Source organism: Bombus vosnesenskii, unplaced genomic scaffold (assembly GCF_011952255.1).
Source record: "Bombus vosnesenskii isolate JDL3184/JDL3185 unplaced genomic scaffold, Bvos_JDL3184-5_v1.1 scf7180000013431, whole genome shotgun sequence".
Lineage (NCBI taxonomy): Eukaryota > Metazoa > Arthropoda > Insecta > Hymenoptera > Apidae > Bombus > Bombus vosnesenskii.
This window is the reverse complement of record NW_022883046.1, coordinates 254583-274595: the sequence shown is the minus strand read 5'-3', so window position 1 is coordinate 274595 and position 20013 is coordinate 254583. Positions and strand designations below refer to the sequence as shown.

The window sequence follows — 20013 nt, the reverse complement described above, 5'->3', positions numbered from 1 at the left end:
ACTGCTACTATAACTAGAGCTTTATCCCTTCGGACATTGAAATACTGTCTATCCGCTGATTAATCCAGCTCCTTTAGTCTCTTCAATCTGTGGCTTACCTGTGAGTACCGCTTGAATCGACAAGTCTTTGAAATACTATCTGCGATCATTATAAATTCAAATAGTTATCAGACCAGCCAGTGCATTGCACTTCTCTATCGAAACGAACTCTTCTAATTAGAATGACGGAAATGTCGATATCCGAGAGCTAATCGTATGCAATGTCTGTCGAAGCATTATATTCATTTCGTTGTAGTGTAACTCATATGATCTACGAACTTTATAATCAATCCATCATTGAACTGAAATTGTTTGAAACACATCCCATTTGTACGATAGGATTTTGCATAGAAGATCGTCGTAGAAAGGTTGACAGATATTGTTTATAAGACATCGTAGGATAGTATCGTGTAGCACAGAATTTCCCCGTGTTCGATACCGGACATTAATCATCAGGATCCTATCAATTTATGATAGGGGAAAATATTTGGAACCATTTCTCTGAATCGGTGTTCCCAACTCGGTTGACAGTAACACTGAGAATCAACGAACGCGCCACGCCTTCGTTTTATTCACCCTCCAACTGAGCGCACCAGGTCCAAGACTGGGCATTAGCAACGATGGTTATGAACTCGTCACTATAAAAGGACGAAAAGTCCCCAATTTAAAAATACAAACGGACAGCATTTTTATCCATCACGCGTGATTAATCTCTTTCGCGTTAAAACCGATTTTGATCGGCCAACTGTCCCGAATTTTTGCAATACAGGTATAGATAATACACTGTGCGTAACACAATAAACCACGGGCAGGGAAATGGGGAAAAAATGATACAGGAACAATCTATGTGATTCGGTTGAATGAATCGCACTGCAAATTCACGAAACCGGACCATCATACGTACCAAATTAACTGTCCTGTCGAGCTTGGCCGCGATTCAAATTGAATTGACTATCGTTATGCATTGGAAGGGTACTGGACGTCGGTGAACGGCTGGCGATGGTGACCGTGGTGGCAGGAGTAATGGTGGTGGAGACGATTCATTCGATTTCCAGTTCGATCGGCTTCAAGAGCCGGAGGCGTGACTGAAAAACGTACCATGGCCGGTAATTACGGTTCCGTTTCTACAATTATATATCCGGGAAACGTCCACTGTATTTCCAGAAATTCATATGGATTCGAATATAAATAAGCAAAGGAGAAGCAAACGTTCGTTCTCGATAGTCGTCAATATCATAGACTGCTTATTTATACTCTTCTAAAGAATCCTTAAAGGAAAAGGAACGATACCTTTTCAAAGATATTAGAATCTTATCAAACAGTCGCGCCTATTTTGTCATTTCGGATCTAAATATCTCAAGATGTTAAATGGATTCAAGGTATGAAATTCGGAATTTTATCGTTATGCGTCTATATGACGGTTCACAGAGCAGACGGCATTTTGAACTTTGCCGCAACGGCAATTCATCGCTTACGTGTATCTGCACCTTCACAGCCGCGGATCGTGGCTTCGATCGTAGGTAAACTAGAAACTAGATTACGAATCCCACGGATAGTTAGCCGTACTAATAGACACACGGGCCAAATTACCCGTTCTCTCAGAATTTGGGTATAAAGGTACGTAAACACACATAGCATCGTAGTAAAATAGAACGCTGGACTAAAGATCGGTCCAGAACAATCTAGGACTTACAGAACTCTGGATATTCCTTACTTCTCTCTTCAAATGAAATCGTACGTCATATAGCTTTCAAAAGTGAAAATTGAATTCTCATTGAAATGAACAAGTAATCAAACGTTAACGTTTTTGGGACGGTATCAGGTCTCCCTTCTGTTGGGTATATCGGCACCTAGCGTTAGCATTTATATAGTATAAATGTAAATCGGTAATCGAAATGAACCGAAATCATCGTGGAATCGAAAGCATGCCAATCACAAAATGAAATCAAAATACGGGAAGTAGTTGTTCCTGCAACCAGATATTCCATCATATCGGACACTGTATTTTATTTAAGATAAGCTATCGAGTTGGCCCCGTTCGTACATTTAAAAACACCAAACTTTATTGAGCTGACCCGCCAAAAAATTTGTTGCATCGACCGCGCAATAATGACGTACGTGACCCGGCGTATCTCTGCAGCCAGATGCACAACGCTTGCGGCGTTATTGTTGTTACGCAAACACTGGAACTCCGGGTGCCACGGATGTGTTTATCGTTGGATTAATGATTCCATTGGCCAAATCTTTCTGCTTTCAGGTACAATGACCAAGAATGCTTACCATATCAAATTTTGTCCCGACTCGCTACTATAACCCAAAACGCATCTTGCCGATTCACAGACCCGTGTTACCGCTATTGCTCGGATCAACATTTTCAACCCAAATTTTGTACCATCGATTTCAGAGGAAGCACCTTCACAACAATAAGCGAATTTACGAATTGGAACGAAATAAAAAAACATAGCTTAAGCGTTAGAAAGGAAAACTTAATCTTGCTGGTAACACAAACAACGCTATGGTACAGAGAACGATGAAACGTTGAAATTACGTTCATACAATTTGTCGTGTTGTTTGTTTTACTTCATTAGTTCGTTTCGTCAAGTGTTCTTGAAACTCTAATTACCAAAAGCATAAACGAGACATTTAGCACTAGAACGTGCAAGTGAATCTACATTCGGCACATGCCGAGCACCTGACTTACCACATATTATTTATGGGAAGATAGAGAAACAACGTATACGTAGGACACTTGGTGCATCGTTTACTTTGGAGGAATAAGCAAATAAACAGTATTCCAACCAACGCCTGCTTTAACAATCTGGAAACACGTGCGCTGAACAGCTCTACTTGCTCGATATTACTATCAGTTGATTTTACCGAAGAGACACAAACGTAAGTTTTACGGACAACTTGAAACGTTTAAATTAATTGCATCAAACAACATTAATCTAACGGGTGGATAAGGTGCAAAACTAGCGACCATTTATCGTAAGTTGTTTCTATCCATCTATCGTAATAATTTCAGTCGGGGGTCATTCCTGAAACACGAACTTAATCTAGATCCTGCTTCCTTTGAGGCCACGAAACGTGTATGTACATGCCTCGAGGAAACGAGGAAGGTGGAACTGTAGAAATCCTCTTGGGAGGCTGTCAGAGACTCCAGGACTGAAGCAACGCAGAGATTCCTGGCTGCAGTAATGCAATTTGGTAGTTGTGCAGCTGTAACGAGGAGACCATAGCCGTGTTACGCGCGCTTGATGCGCTACTCCTATCCACCCTATAGCGGTCGTTATATAGCCAGTCGTATGGTCGTACTGCTGGTCGGTTCGTCGGTCCATATGTCGTATTTGTACTACAAATCCCCTAACCTCAAATCCCTCGTCTGCAACGCGCACTAGCCCCTAATCATGATCATACTGACGTTCGCCGCCTTTCGCCTCTGCATTCTCTTATTTCTGTCGGTCTAGTAATACGACAAAATGCTTGATTAGCACCCACACCTGTCTACATCATAGACCGACTCAATACCGTCGTATGATACCATATATAGTACGTTTTGTGTACACGCAGATACCATACGAATATCATATTATAATCTACATCACTCTTAAGTCCATAAATTCGTTTTATGAACAGTTGGTCGTCGATACGTTTTTACACAAAAATACACAGCATCATTGTGATGCTCTTTATTAAACTTTTATAAAGTTTAACAACGTGCCTATTATTGACGAACCATAATTCGAATCATCCGACAAACGGGGCATATCATGGTTAGTAGCATGGGCAAGAGAACTCGTAAACCGTAATCGAAGCAGCGAAATAGGACCCATAAATACAAATCAAGGCTACACGTTACATCTCGATCTTGCATACACGTTCAACTAAGCGAAACTTTGAACTGTGACCAATGCTCTGTGTCGACAGTTCAGTTCAGTGAAAGCAATACACTATGCAACGAAGACAGCGGAATGATCGATGGGATTGGTGAGATGTTCGCTACTCGTCGTTCTAACAAGTCTAAAGTGTCCAACAATTTCTTTTTGCCGCGAACATTTCCGCTTCATTCGGGCCTTACTCGAGCCTTTTTTGTAACTTTGCTATTCAGAGAAATACGGCACGAATGTGTACAACAGTTGAAAAGTTTCAGCCTAGCGTGAACATCAAATGCAATAGAGATACCAGCGCGAGAACTATACAACGGAATGTAATACTACAATACGACGCATTATAAACTTCCAGCATCATCTAGCTTTACATTAACAATGAAATGTTAGCTATATTATCGTGAATTTGATTTCTCCGCAATCAGGTGGCGGCGCGCATGTCCAACGTGGCACCGTATACAAGTTGGCATTAACAAGAGAATAAATTATCCCATTCGGCACGAACCTTTCATAACTCAGTGGAAAATTAGCATAAGATCAATATTGCTTTTTCACCGCGCCACTGACGGAACATCACCCTTCGGTTCCACGTACCCGCTAACGAGACTGACGCATTCGTGCAATCGTATCATCGAATTTCAGAAAATATTCCGATCGATCGCAGCAAATTTAATTCGATGACGCAATTTCTGCGTTATCATTTCTCACGTAGCTAACCCAAACTCGGTAACCTTTACGAAGCAGCCCTCTATTTTACGTAATTCCCCTGACGACGACGTTGACCGAATAAAAATACTCCCTAGTGACGGCATTATAGTTATGAACGGTTAGCTTCACCGACCAATATATCGGTTAGTATAAAAATAAAAAATTCTCCGGCCTGTTGCAAAGAGAAAGGAGTGCAGTGACGTTTCCAGGTTCACGTAAGAGTCTACTACGTAATCGAGGATGCTTACATGAACGCTGCGTACTCTGTCGTGTATTCACGTTACCAATAGGAATCGAGGTGATATGAAACGGGAAGAATGACGTAAAGAGTAAGAAGGTAAGAGCAAGAGGAGGAAGCAGAAATATATTTGTAAGAACGGAATGAAAGAAAGAGGAAGATGGTGCGCGTAAGTACGTATTTTGTAGTAGACTGTGGTCCACGTGACCGGTTGTGCTCTGAGAGTGGAAAGCCGAGGTCAATGCTTTCCGTCCAAGGCCAAAGGACCGGCAGAGCCAAGACTCGAGTGGGTACTCGGATACGAAGAGTACACAGCATCCAACGTTGAAAGCAAGCAGCACGCAAGAAGGAGAGACCACCGATCTCGGCCCTTTGCCTTTACCTTTTACAACCTGCTTCTTTTCTCCTTCGCTCCCGAGTTCTCGAGGTTAAACGAGGTTCTCGCTCTCACCACGGGAATCTTTCGTACGTGCCGCGTTATATGGACGCGAATGCCGTTCTTGCGATTCGAAGCAATTGGACTCACAACCTTTAATCGTCAGCCAACCAATCGAGAAAACGTGGAAAAACCACTTGCACCGAATCCCTTGGTATTGATGCCTTTATCTCGCTCCGTCGAAATCAAAGACGAATATAACACTGCTAGAGATAGTGAAAGGCCGGTTTAACAACCAAGTTGTTTGCGGTAATCGAGCAACGGAGAATCGCTCGTTTCTTCTTCTTCCGCCAACTTGCGCACGAAATGGTCAACTATGTGTTTCGTAGGTGCGCATCACATGCGCGCTATTTGCCGGAATAAATTCCTTACTCGGACGAGTAGCACCGATGCGCTGTGAAAAAGCTATGCGAGAAAACTACGAAATCCTCATAAACTCGTTCTTCGACTATCGACAATCGACGATGCTATTTTCAGATAATCTTTATTCTAAATTTCTAAGTAGATAAAAAAGCAGTCATAAACTGGTAACGGATTTACTAAAAGTACGAGCTCAGTTTCTGGTAATTTTGTCGGCAAGAAAGACACGTGGCAAGGAATAAACAAGGTGTACATCGTCGAAATTGCCCGAGGCTACGCAGCTATATAAAACGATGTTTTGAAAAGTTTGCCATCAATTCAACGCCGCATGATTTGGCGCGTCGTCGTACACTTTTCTTAAACGTTTCATGTGAGTAACATAAATTTATACGACAGGCCAAGTTTCCTAAGTTGAACTTATTCGCTTCTACTCTGAATTACCAGCTAAATGATTCCTCCAGAAAAGTATGCTGAAACAGGATTGGCGATCATTGGTACAGTTTTCGCAATTGTCCATATCATATCACGATTATAAACGAGAAAAATGTACTAGGTCCACGTATTCCACATTTCGAGAGGACACGTTCTATAGTCGCAATCGCATTGTGAGCTGTAGTAAAATGCACACATGGCTAGCGCAAAATTTGGTCCACGAGCACCGTCAAGTGATCTGTCCCATAAATTCTCGAACACGTTGCCTGATTGAATATCCGATCAGGGGGCACAAGTGGCACAGTTAGGAATGTATGTTAGAAACTCGTTTAATGCTAGCCCTCGGGACTGAAATTCTGCGGTAGTGACAGTGGTAGTAGCGGCGGTGGCTGCTGCCGGTGCAGTCGGTTTCCAGGCACGCAAACTCGCACCAACTGATCCGCCATTCTGCCGCTCGTACCGTTGCACCAACCGTACAGTTAACTTACAATTAGTTTACAATTTATAATCGAGTTTAAAGAACGAATCAAGATTAAGAGTCGACTGTTTTGCTTCATGACTTACATCGCATTCGTACAAATCTTTCGTTATCTCGGTCCTACCGCCTTTACAGTCTCAGTAATATCGATAAGAGAATGAGAACTTCGGGAATAGATATGTGCCAAATAGCAGCGAACAAGATGTTTTGAAATAAACTCGAGGGATCCTCTTCCTAATCGAAAACAAGCGCCACCCGCTAAAGTGTCACGTTCAATAATAGAAAAGGATGTAACGCAATCTGTGTAAGTGTACGAGTTACAAGAATACAGATCGTCAAAATCTATGAAATTCGTCTAATCGCCTTCGCGTGAAGATATTGCCCACATAAATCGAATCCACAAATTTGAAACCAAACGTTCTTGATCATTTTTAACTTTGCCAATATTTTCTTTAAGAAAACCTAAAAAGCTAATTGTAACGTCTTGTACCACCTAATTTTCAAAGTATGTACATATCGCGTAAGATAGGTACGATACTCATATATATATACATCTCTTTTTTTGACACGTAGATAAAGGGAAACAATAAAGTGAGAAAGTTGTTTGAAGCAGAAAGTTCCAAGCAAAAGAGAACACGCGTATAGATCAATTTTTCTATGTCAAAACGTCCACACACGGTGCACGCTATATTTCCTGTACTCGTATGCGTTGCATTACGTCAACTGACCCAATTTGGAGAGTGCTTGAACGTAGACAATGTTCATGTTGGGTGACGCCTAATAAGGTATGAAGAGGCGTACTCCGGACACGACATAGAACACGCAGGCACATACCTGTCTGCACATGCTTGCGAGGAAGCAGTGTGCTGAGTGCTAGCCAAGCTGCAACTACAACTGTTCTCTTCCACCGATTCCTGATCCTAGTGTCGACGACGTCGTCGCCGTCTTCGCCGTCGTGAATAGCCCGGGTACACATGCATATTCAGACTGGGCGACCAGTCGCCGAGTAAATTAGACTATTTGGCCCGCTCCATTATTGAAGGAAACCTGTGGAACGGAGCTGCTGCAGCTTGTAATACGCCACCGCAGCGTTCGCAACTTCGCGACTCCATGACATTCACCAACTTCCAGCGAATGCGGGAGACAGAGAGAAAGATTAGGGTAAGAGAGAGAAAAACGATAGACGAAAGAGAAAAGCCGAGTACAGAAAGGAAGCTGATGTAGGAGACAAAGAAGAAAAGACCTGGATTTACACTTCGGCATGAGACATCAGACGAGTAAATTTGTTGCGTGTTCCGATGTTAAAGTACATATTTGCTTGCAACTTTCAAATAAAAGAAGTTTCCTACTTTGAAAATACAAGAAGAAGCTATATTTCAGTTAGAAAAATTACATTTTTGTAAAGTATTTGATTTTCAGAAAATGTTTTATTATGCTGAAGACTATTTATTATTAGCGTTTTCCTTTTATTTTTCTTCGGTCGCGAAAAGAAGATCAATCGGAGAATCATAATCGTCTTATTTGAAGATTTTCCTCGTAACTCGTTGCAACATAATATCATTAGTTGGTTCGTTTCAATAATAACGATCCTGTTTCAATAATAACGATCCTGTTTCAATAATAACGAGTAAAACGACAGATCACCGTGCGAATGATGAAATAACGCAAGTCAGTCTCCACGGTTTCGAACCGGAGCGGGCGCGCGACCACTGACTTCCGCTCTGATTTTACGAATCAAAGGAAAAAGGAACCGTTAACCGTTTTATTTGACTTGAACCGGTTTCAAATAGTAAACCCGCCATACACTATGGCGGAACATTAATTACAGACCACTGTAATATCACAAATAGGATATCTATAAAATAGACCTATCACTTACTGAATTTTCTTATCGCAGGATTTGAAGTTTGAAATCTTGCGAGCTCTCTTATCATTTTACGATATTCTCGGTTACTAGCTCGCCTATTCTAGATTAAATTCGTAATCTGTTTATTACAAAGATAGAAATCTAAGTGGTTAGTAAATGATCTGGTGCCGCGTTTTGTGATTCCTATAAGGAAGACTATTTCCGACAGATTGTGATTTAAGATTATAAGAATTTCGCGTCACGCAGATATCACAAAACATTGATAAAGCTACGTTATACGTACATACATGTTTCATTTCGTGTCATTTTTCACAGGTGAGACATTAAAAACCTTAAATATCGAGTATTCATAGTCTGGATAGATTGGTAAAATATGGATTATATGTATACATACATATGTATCTTCTTTTTATTCTGTTCGCTACCCATCACGTTATTCGAAGAAGTTTCTTATTCAGGGAGTCTCGACGAAAAGCAAGGTAACTCCTTTAAACTCTTGCGTTAAATAAAGTCGAGGGACGTTTAATTTACATATATTTACTCTCCCTATTCCCCTTTTTCCTTTCGGTGGTTCCAAGAGGCGCGATGTCCTTTTCTCGGTGCAGTCTAATCCACGTATTCTCTTTCGTTCGTCGTCCCTTCCCACTGTCTTTGTCTAACCCGAAAACTCGCTGACCTAATTTCCACGAAACTGCATTGCGTGTCCTACCTGCACTGTTGCACCTACTGCATTCGAAACTATACGTTCTCCTTACCCCTCGATGTCCTTCGTGCAGATATACCTACATGATGCACACCGCCAATCCCCCTCACTTTCCCCTCACTTTCCTAATATGTCCATTCTATGCAGGGAAAAAGAGACGCTATTCGGTGCATCGCACTTAGCTCCCATATTCGTAAACGCATCGGTTATGAAGGGACCTTTATCTGACCAATAGCTGCACGACCGGCATATTGCATGATATAACGAAAGAAAAAAGGTAGAAATAAAAAGAATCGGACATCGATTTAGGCAGATGAGAATCAGCGGGTCGCAGAATCGCTTGAACGAGCAAACTGCGAAGAATGGAAGGACGAGGGGCACGAGGGAGAGCAGGGAATTTTGATGGAAAAGTTTTATCTCGGATCGCAATGGCATTTCATACTCATTTTGTGGTCCCTTTATCGTAGCTGTCGATGTACGAAAACGCTAAAGTTATTACCAGGAGGGAAGAATTACATTTTGGTCTGTAAGCAAGCAAATATAAATTTTGCGGAACCGTCGATAAAATTCTGAAAGTTCGTCAGTTTCTTATCGAACAAGTTTGCTTACAAATTTTACGATACGGAAATTTTTGTTATCCCGGGGATACTTGTACGAACACTCTTCAATGATTATACATGAAATATAACCTTATAGATCTATTATATTATCTACATACGAATGACATTTGTACGTATATACATATATATCGTTCAATTTCCAACGAAAAATAAATAGGTCTTTAGTTGCTGATAAACAACAATTTATAAAATTTCAACGTCGAACAGACATAGCATAATAAATTACACGAAAACCTGAGGGCTTGATCAAGGCACGAGATAAAAGAGGATAGACTTGTTCATTCATCAATGAACTCTAATTACGGCTAAGAAGCACAACGACGATTAAACGTGGTTTCGGGCCACGTTCGTAACAACTTTTAATTGCACTTCTCCAATTCTCTCTGAACGAAAGGTGGCGACTGCTGGTGGAACAGCAGCGTAGGAAGAGACCGAGTAGAAGACCAAAAGAAATAAAAGATAAGAGAGTACAAAAGGTTGTGGAGAAACGTTAGGGCTCGGCGTCGACGGAAATCGATAATTCGATCTTCGATCCAGAAATCAGGTTTGCGCGTTCTTCGGTAAAAGCGTGTACGAGTCGAGGTCAAAGTGTCATGAAAGCTTAACCGTAGTTGAACGAGTTCACTTTAGAATTAGACTTCAATTTTAGCCCGTATATCGTGGCCCCTGCAGTTTAATGATCTTACTGACTCGGACAGGCTTTTCCACTATTAGTTCGTTCACTGATAAATTCATCTGCTTATGTGTCTCAGGCAAAGACACCGATAAGAGGTCTCATTGATCCGATGGATACCTCGTATCAGACATTACACAGTGTACAATGGAATTGAGGTGAACGATCCAGTTAGCACTAAATAAAATCCCAGAATGTCGTGCTAATAGCGAAAGTTCTACAGCAAGAACTACAAGAAAATATTTAGAAGATAATTACAAGGGTAATTGAAAAGGGAAACTAGGTAAACCGGCCAGCAATGATTACAAAAAACGCAAATGCTTTATTTGGTAGAAGAGCAACCCAGTCTGGCGAACCTGAACATGAGCATAGCTTGCTTGCCGCGGGTGATACCTGCTCTTCATCCATGTCATCGTTATTAACTGTTCTAACGAATACACGATTTTGCCATAGGGAATTCACTAACGAACCAGCGGGATAGAAATACATTTTCGATATATAAAACCGGAAGTATTATGTTTAATCGGTCCTTGTTCGCAATTTCCAGAAATGATACATGGACCGAAGCTGTATTTAATTCATACGTTTAAGGATAAGAGTATGGCATGCAGCGTATGTAAATGGAAATCGCGTCAGAACATGGAATACAGATATCCATTAATGGACAAGTGGCCGAACGTCATAGCAGCAATAGTAGTCACAACTGCATTGGACATCCGTTGTTTTTCGGAGGGAAAAGTAAACACTAGAGTAAAGTAGTATCGACTGATAGTTTCGTAAATAAAGACCAATTGCGACTGTTAGGGACACAATACGATTTGATCATACCAGAATTCCCGTAAATTTATACTGTTTCGATGTCGGAATTGTTCTGTCTACATTCTAGTAGATCCGCTATAAAATAGTCGCTAAATGACTGTTCGCTCACGGTGATTGCGTCTAGAAACGGAAAATATTCTCTATTGTTCTCTATTATTAAGCAAAATCTATATTCGCCCGTAAAAACTTGTACAATGATATCAACGTAATACCTATTTGTAGAGAAAAGTTTTTTATTTTATTCGTTATTTTCGACACTATCGTACTTGCATGATCAAAGTTTAACATCTGTTGAACAAATACGCAAATTGATCAATCAAATTTCAGTGTTAGGTATTCATTTGCAAACGATCGAAACAAAGAGAGAAAGCAATACTGTCATAAATTAATTTCCCAACTGCTACATCAAAAAATGGTTTTTCGTGCATAACATTACCATTAAAGCATGCTTACTCATTAACAACAATTTATATCAACTACGCAATAATCATTGTAACTATCGAGAATTTCACCATTGTAGATTTCTATTAATATTTACTTTATTCTCATACATCATTAAAACGTAGTAATTCGCATTCCCAACCATAGTCAGTCCATCTAAACACAAATCTAGTTACTGTTCAATTTTCACAATAGCCTTGAGACTATGGTTAACTTCATTGAAGTTCAACAACTCGAAATAACTTTCGACAACACAGTTGATCAATGCAACGAATTGAGATGTGTTTTCTGGCGTATAGGAAACAGCCAATGGAATTTATAATGAGGAAACTTTGATAACAAACTTCGATGGAGATTTACAACTCCTCTATAATGTTATACAAAAACCGAAGCTACTCGATGAAGCAATCTCAGAACGGATTACAAGAACAACCTTGTTGTTTACTCCATTTCACCTGTAAGGCGAATACATTGTATCACGGGGAATCATGTACATACATATACATGAGTACATACATATATCGAACATCCAAAGCTGTATTGTGGATTACGAGTTCGATATGCATTCTAATTGGCGAGATGCATCTCATTTTAAGTTACAAAATGTTGTGTTTAGTGAATTAATTGTAAATGCCTTTGCGTTAACGATTTCACAGCCTATCTACTACTGTCACAAAATTAATGATACATTTTACATACTTTCTTTACTTTCCACTGCATTTCTCTTTATCTACATTCTTACATATAACGCATTGATCCATGACGTTCATAATGTAAAGAGATTCTCGTTCAGTAAATGCAAAAGCATTCAAGCCGGCAAAATATCATAAAGCGTCTTATATTTCTTCAAAGTATCGTAAAAGTCATTCGAGTTTATGAGATCCATTCACGAAGAACATATCTGTAAGAAATTATAAACATACCTGCGAAATTCTACAAATTGTACAAACTCTATGGTAAGCTACAGATTCTAATGAACGTTTCTAAGAAATAACCATTCTATTTGAAAATATGTAAAATCTTAGATAATTCCTAGCTTTAAAGGCCGCTGTAAAACACTTTTAATTGTGGGGCCTTTCGGCCGGTAAACATCTAGGTCAAAGTATAAAGTTTAAGGGTTACTACTGAAATTTGCATATAGCCATGGCCTAAGGCATGGAATGAAACCTTCGTCTTCTGAAGGAAGTAGTACGTACATCGGATATAACATGCGCACGCGTATCATACATGTTTGTAATGCAACATATATGCATCTACATTTTTACAATTATAAAATACAAATATATTATCAGAAGATATACAAATATAATTCAAAGTTATAAACCATTAACTAAAGAATTTGTTAAAGAAAATAATATTATATAATATTTAATATTCAATACATTCAAATAAGATTAAGATAAATATGGATTGTAATAAGAATAACGATAATATTCAGGAAGTGGTGTTTTTTTACAAAAATGACTGTATCAAGGTTTTCAAGTTGTACAATACGTTGAAAATGAATCGTCTTAACTATTAATATTCATTAACAATACTCACAATAGGCTGAAAACAATAATATTCATTAACAATACTCACAATAGGCTGAAAACAATTTCTTTCAAATATGCAGCAACGACGTAAATTTTCAATAATTACACACTTTGTATGCAAATTAAACACAATAAATATTCTTGCAAATACTTTTCTTTGAAATAATAGTATTATTCGCCACGAGAGGGCTAGTATACCTACATAATTGATTTTCATGTGGACGGAAGTTACAGTGCTGCCATCGTAAAGTCCTTTTAGGTTGTCTTCAGCAAGCACGCTTTTCTAACGGTAAGAATTCAATATTGTTTAAAATTTTTATGCTTTAAAATGTTCTTACGAAGTTATAAATTGATTTTAAATTGAATTAGTAAATAATTAATAAAAAAATTACATATATAATGAAACAATTAAACAAAAGGGTTTCAAAAACAATTGCAACGCGTTACGTTGCTAGAATACACGTTTATAAACGAAATGTCTATTGTGAAATTTTCTAGTCACTTTTACATATTTTAGTGAACTTAATAATAAAAAAAATAGTAGATAACAAAGAGAAATTAGGAACGTAGAAAATTAATTGTCGAACTCAACCATTTTGCCGAGTAAATATTGTATACTTTTGTAACGTCCCTGTTTTACATTATGATCTTTTATTACATATACGGTTTCAATCTTTTTTATACTAAAAAATAGATACACCAAGATGCAGATATTTGTGAAAACTTTGACTGGTAAAACCATCACCCTTGAAGTAGAAGCATCAGATACTATTGAAAATGTAAAAGCTAAAATCCAGGATAAAGAAGGAATTCCACCTGATCAGCAACGTCTTATTTTTGCTGGAAAGCAATTGGAAGATGGACGTACTCTGTCAGATTATAATATTCAAAAAGGTATCTTGTAACATCATTAAAGAAGTTCCAATACTTTATATATTTTATAGCCCATAACAATAGTTCTTATGTTTTGAATAGAATCTACCTTGCATCTTGTTCTTCGACTTCGTGGTGGTGTCATCGAACCTACTTTGCGTATTCTTGCACAGAAATACAATTGTGATAAAATGATTTGTAGAAAATGTTATGCCCGTCTTCATCCACGTGCAACCAACTGTCGTAAGAAAAAGTGTGGCCACACAAATAATATTCGACCAAAAAAGAAGCTGAAGTAGACTACATATAATGTTTGCTCATTTTGCGAATATATGTATTTCTAAAAGATGGTGTGAATAAAACGTACATAAAGAAGTAACCAGATTTTGTTAACACTTTATTATATATTAATTTCTATAGATGTATATAAAAACATAAAACAAACTTTAACACATAATAGATTCAATTTGAATATATTAGTCTTTTTGGTAACTGTTGTTTCACATAATTTTCATACAAGATAATATCATTGGTGCTTGGCACAGAACCACCTACCTAAATAATATATATAATCTTAATACAATAAAAAAGATTTATATACTAATGACAATATATATTTACCTCGGCTCTTTTAACATATTGCTCATATATACTAATGCTAGACTTCTTTACCACTGGTACTTGAACTACAGTAGTTGTCACTTCAGGGAATGACACTTGTTGAGATAATTTTAAACGCAGTTTCGTGTAATCCGAGGAATATGTCGCATTGCGTCCAATTAATGCAAATCTATTAAAAATATATATCAAGAAAGTATCCTTTAATATGTATAGAAGCAATTTACCTTTTATATAATATGACATCATTCCTTTTAGGATATTGAGGTTGAGTACCATACACTTCTCTCATAGATGGAAATAATAATTCAAAAGATGTGAATTCCGAACTTTCTTTTGACATTACGAATTGAGAATCATTAGTATGTTGATGATTCTCATATTCGTCGGAACTTGAATCATCGCTAGAGCTACGGAATATTACACATAAAAATTAAGATTCAAAAAATTACATTTGCTTCAATTTTTTCCTTGCTCTATTAATGACTTGTACTACCTTGCACTCGATGTTGTGCTACTGGTACTACTTTGCCCAGTCATTGAAGGATTCTTCATATTTAAATTTTTATTACCAGTTTCTTCCCTTCTTCTACCTGGTCGTATTCGTACTGCAAATGGACTAAAACTGGTTGTAAAATGCGGCATGAAATCTCTAACAGAATGACTAATCTTATACGCGTAAACTTCGGAAAGTAAAGACAGTTCGTATGGCCTATAAAAAAATATATAAATGAACCACAACATTATATTCACATTATGAAATGTTTCAATACCTATGGTAATCGTAATAAACATCAATCATTTCCTCAGTTGAATTTTGAACTTGTATTATTTCTGAACATGTTTTTGTTATTTCATTTAATGCATATGGTAGACATTTTAATACAGTAGTATCCCACCACTGCGTTAAAGCTTTTGTTCTACGGGAGTAATGACAAGCGGGTTTGTGATGAAGATAGTAATCTGTTAGAAGTTCCCAAATAGGAGGCTTTCCTTCTTCAGGTATAAATAAACCTGTAAAAAATATTTAGATATAAATTTTATTTACTATTCTGATCTGCCTCTAATATTACTTAATCTCATATTTATATTTACCTAAAAATAAATTAATTGTATGTTGTTTTTCTTGATCGCTAAATGTGTTACTATAATATCTACTGAGAGTTTGCATAATATCATTACCCTGACTTGTCCATGGTGCAGTTTTTCTAAATCATAAAATAAAAATCTCTCATCATAATTGAAAATATATACAATATTATGCAATTTTACCTGTAAGTTTTTATTCTGTGCACCAACTGAGAGCCACCATATTGTAATGCTAATGTATCGCCGTGATCCTCATATAATTCTTCTAACATTCTTACACAATCAGAGTCAAATTCTAATTTAGGAGATTCTAATACTCCTAAAGCACACAATTGGAATCCCAAAGCACATTTTCCTATCGCAAATTGTGCTGTGTTCGTACGATCTAAACAATCAACACAATTTGTTCTAATAATACCAGTTTGTAATGTACCCCTTTTACCGAAGCATTGTCTTACTTTGTTTTCTATATAATGTAATTCATTATACTTATTTTCTCTGGTAAATTTAAAATCGGTACTACAGCTGACAGATAGATTATCTTCAATGTAAATATTTGTATAATTTTGAACGCCATATGTATTGAATGAAGAAATCGTGTTTGAATTTGTTTTATGAGATTTTTTATTGCAATTAGACTGAGGAGAAAATAAATTCCTTTGACTGTAATATGGATTTTGTGATTGAAAAATACCAGTTTTCAAAACTGCATTATGTGCTATATTTGCCAATCGTGCCATAACATTAAACTTTTTTCTGAAAAAAAAAAAATGATTAAAAATTATATCTAATACTTTTGCATACTAGAACATAAAATCATGCAGTTGTACCTTTTGTTCATTCGAGCCATGTCAAACCTTATGTATTGAATATGATGTTCTGGAGATAGAAATTGGTTTAAATATTTAACAGCCATGTATAATTCTTCACTCAATGTACTTTCATGTTTCTTTTTTTCACGTTTTTTAACAAGATTGAGAATTATAATTGGAGAACCATATCTTCTTAAAAGCTGATTAAAATGTGCACCTGGGTTTTTTTTAATAATTAAATGTTGATTGTATCATATATAAACATAACGATACCATTTAACTTCCATACCTGCTGTTTCTACATAAGGATCAGCCAAATCACAAGTGATAGTAGGTTTAGGAACCATTTTACTAACATCCTGACTCCAATGTCCAGGAACTGATCCACGCATTTGTACAAAAGAACTAAAACGGCCCTTACTTAAAGAACTCACTCCAGAATCATGTACAATTTGTTCTGTTTCTACTTCATTTGCAACATCTCCCTGAAGTAATAAAATTACCTTTTAGTGATATACAGTTACAATAGCGCAACATAAATATTATTTAATTGTACATACATCAAAATTTGCTCCACGTTTTAAAAACCTGGTACCTGCATACTTATTACTCCTTCTAGCTATAATAGTTATATACATAGATCTTCCAAAAATACTAACATTTGATTGACCAATAAAACCATGTGTAACATATAAAATCCAGTCACGATGCAAGTCCTTTTCTACTGGTTTCAATAAATGCGAATTCCACACAAATCGACGGTGCGGATTACTTCGCACACCATAATCGATATATTTTTCTGTACCACTAAAAATATTACCAATTATTCAAGTTTTATTGAGTGTTTAATTTTTAAAAACTTATTAGTTGATTATTATAACAAACCTATTATTCCAATAATTTTTTTTAGATGCCCAAATATTGAAAAAGTCTTCTGCATCTTCAGTATCGCTATTCCCTGCTTGATTTGAATCCGAGTTATTTGTATTAAAAATATCAGGTTTGATATGTTTTGGTGGAGTCATATTATTTTGTAAAGTATGTGTTAGGTCATAAGAATAACTGAAGTAGAAATTACTACTAAGATCTATGCTTTGAAACATCTTCACATATCTTTGTTCATCAGGATGAAAAACACGAATAGTATCATTTGGAATATAAATCATTGAAGTGTCTTCTATTTTGTATATTGTATGATGCCCAATTACAGCCACTCTACGTCGTTTAGTAACAAGAATTATATAGTATCCTTCTAAGAAACGTACAAAACCTAATAGAATAATTTTTAACCATTAATTATTTTATTAGTATAAATCAATTTTACATTTTATTTATTACATATCTAATATATTGTGCATATAACATGGTTAACTTTCTAACTGCAAGTAAAATGGCATGCAAATATAATTTTGTGTGATATCATGCTAAAAACATACATGTGCTGCAATATCTTACACACAGAATATTTATATTGGTACAATAAGTATTTAATATCATTTCTTATTGCATACAATTTTATTTTTGAGTTTTAAATTTTCAAATTAATAGTTTATTGTAAAGTTACCATACAGAATGACCATTATCGCATTTAAGCTACATTTGCATCTTATTATATTACATATGTATCACTTACTATAAAGTTGATTTTTGTGTGTATATGTGCATGTGTATTAAATTTTCTTTGTTAAGATTGTTATTCTGTTTCAAATGTATGATGTTTCACTGAATATGAAAGATTGGTCCTTACCAAGAAGACCAAAAGCTGGTACTAGTCGAGGGAAAGTTTCTCTCTGCCACATTGTTTTCCAGGTGAATTTAGTTTGAGTTGGTTTGTGCAATGGTTTCTGACATTCTTGGTGTTCAGATTCTTCTGATACACCATTGTCAGATGTAGATTCTTTGTGAATGTTGCCTTTGTTAGCAAGCAAATACATAATATATGGAAACTAAGTCTTATATAATATTTTAGCAATAGTTTTACTCCAATATTACTATGTATATTTATGTTATTTTGCGTCTAGTATTAAAATGCAATAAACATGCATGCCAAGAATTAAATCATGCAAAATTATAAAGCTTAAGCTATGTCTCTGACATGTACGCTGCTCTTACATATTACATACAATGTAACTATGTATTAATAAAAAACAAAGAATTGATATATAAAATTATATTCTTATTCTTTCTATACAATTATGAGTCATATATAATTATTACAAAATATGAAAAATTTCTTTATTGTAAAAGCATATGTACTGATAATTTATGTGAGTAACTAATAAAGAAATTAATATTGCTTACCAACAATTCCAAAAGCCGAAACAATTTTGGCAACTCCTCCAATATTACTTCTTTGCCCAGTACGTGTACGATTACCCATGTCTATCATATTTACAAGGTCCTTTATTTCATCTTGAGTATATTCTCTTTTATCATCTACAACAACTAATTCTTTCGGTTCCATACGGTCTATTTTTAATACACGGAAACGTGTTAAAGTATTATTTGAACCCATTAAATAAAATCTCTGGAACGTAAATTATATGTATTCAAGAATATTTAAATAATTTATTGCTTATAACATAAAGTAAGATCTTACAGATTTTGTTTCATAAAGGGCAATTTTTTGTATTGAAGAAATAATAGGATGAAATACTACAGTTGAAATAATCTTTTCATCCATTGCAGATAAATGTTAATTTACAAATATTTAGAATGTCTTTTTCCAATACTAGTAGCTTTCTTGCAAATTCTTTGTGTATCATTTAAGTTGACGTTTAATACTAACACAGACAAAATAAAAGATAGACCTATCACTTAGTGGATTTTTCTGTCTTACGTCTCGAGTGCTTTAGAGCTCTTTTACCACATAGGTGTCATTTCCAACATTGTTGATATAGTATGGAATACTATCATTTTCGGCGATTAAATTGATACAATTCCTACGTTCGCCGTAACAACCAAAAAGCAATTTCAGAACATGAGATGCGAATTCCATATATCAAGTCTATCCTATATTTAATCAATGTCAAGATCTCAGTACCTCGTCTATAATAAGCATGTAATAAGAGTATGCTGAATCGGAAACTTCGAATTGATGTTTAAATTGTATATGAACTTGCCTTTAAAGTTCACGAAACAAATGACACAAAAATGCATTAAGTATTAGGTCTATCCTATACTTTTTGTATTTGTGGTATAGGTTAGGATATTTTATATTCGCAGATAAAATATAGAATTCTATGTAGGTACATTACTATACATTATGTACATTATATACATACATATATGTAATTCATATATATTTGCATACAACACATTTTGGTATATATTATACATGTGTAGTATTCTCACTATACACAAACGAAAACCTAACTATGAAAAG

General features: G+C 36.1%; 2 protein-coding genes across 4 annotated transcripts; one reads left to right on the top strand and one right to left on the bottom strand.

The window, feature by feature from the left end:
- The first annotated feature begins 13407 nt into the window (after nt 1–13407).
- LOC117238049 (ubiquitin-60S ribosomal protein L40) lies at nt 13408–14493 on the top strand. 2 transcript variants are annotated; one of them, XM_033502599.1, is made up of 3 exons: nt 13408–13525; nt 13931–14130; nt 14212–14493. In XM_033502599.1, exons 2-3 carry the CDS (start codon nt 13941–13943, stop codon nt 14406–14408), a joined length of 387 nt encoding a protein of 128 aa, XP_033358490.1. In that variant the 5' UTR covers nt 13408–13525; nt 13931–13940; the 3' UTR covers nt 14409–14493. The 2 variants fall into 2 exon arrangements, with proteins under 2 accessions (XP_033358490.1, XP_033358491.1); XM_033502600.1 differs by having other exon boundaries at nt 13418–13525; nt 13928–14130.
- On the bottom strand, nt 14486–19883 carry LOC117238048 (polyphosphoinositide phosphatase). Of its 2 annotated transcripts, XM_033502597.1 has the most exons (14): nt 19228–19883; nt 18930–19155; nt 18376–18540; nt 17514–17898; nt 17189–17435; nt 16918–17113; nt 16647–16845; nt 16000–16572; nt 15823–15935; nt 15501–15741; nt 15224–15439; nt 14955–15137; nt 14731–14899; nt 14486–14664 (listed from the first exon to the last, which is right to left on the bottom strand). In XM_033502597.1, exons 1-14 carry the CDS (start codon nt 19309–19311, stop codon nt 14572–14574), a joined length of 3090 nt encoding a protein of 1029 aa, XP_033358488.1. In that variant the 5' UTR covers nt 19312–19883; the 3' UTR covers nt 14486–14571. The 2 variants fall into 2 exon arrangements, with proteins under 2 accessions (XP_033358488.1, XP_033358489.1); XM_033502598.1 differs by lacking the exon at nt 18376–18540 and having other exon boundaries at nt 19228–19871.
- Between the last annotated feature and the right edge of the window lie 130 nt (nt 19884–20013).

Coding starts and splice junctions, on each gene's coding strand:
- LOC117238049 (XM_033502599.1), top strand. CDS start 13,941: ATGCAGATATTTGTGAAAACTTTGACTGGTAAAACCATCACCCTTGAA. Junction 14,131..14,211: donor AGATTATAATATTCAAAAAG/GTATCTTGTAAC, acceptor TGTTTTGAATAG/AATCTACCTTGCATCTTGTT.
- LOC117238048 (XM_033502597.1), bottom strand. CDS start 19,311: ATGGATGAAAAGATTATTTCAACTGTAGTATTTCATCCTATTATTTCT. Junction 18,541..18,929: donor TTCGGCTTTTGGAATTGTTG/GTAAGCAATATT, acceptor TTGCTAACAAAG/GCAACATTCACAAAGAATCT. Junction 14,900..14,954: donor GATGTCATATTATATAAAAG/GTAAATTGCTTC, acceptor TATTTTTAATAG/ATTTGCATTAATTGGACGCA.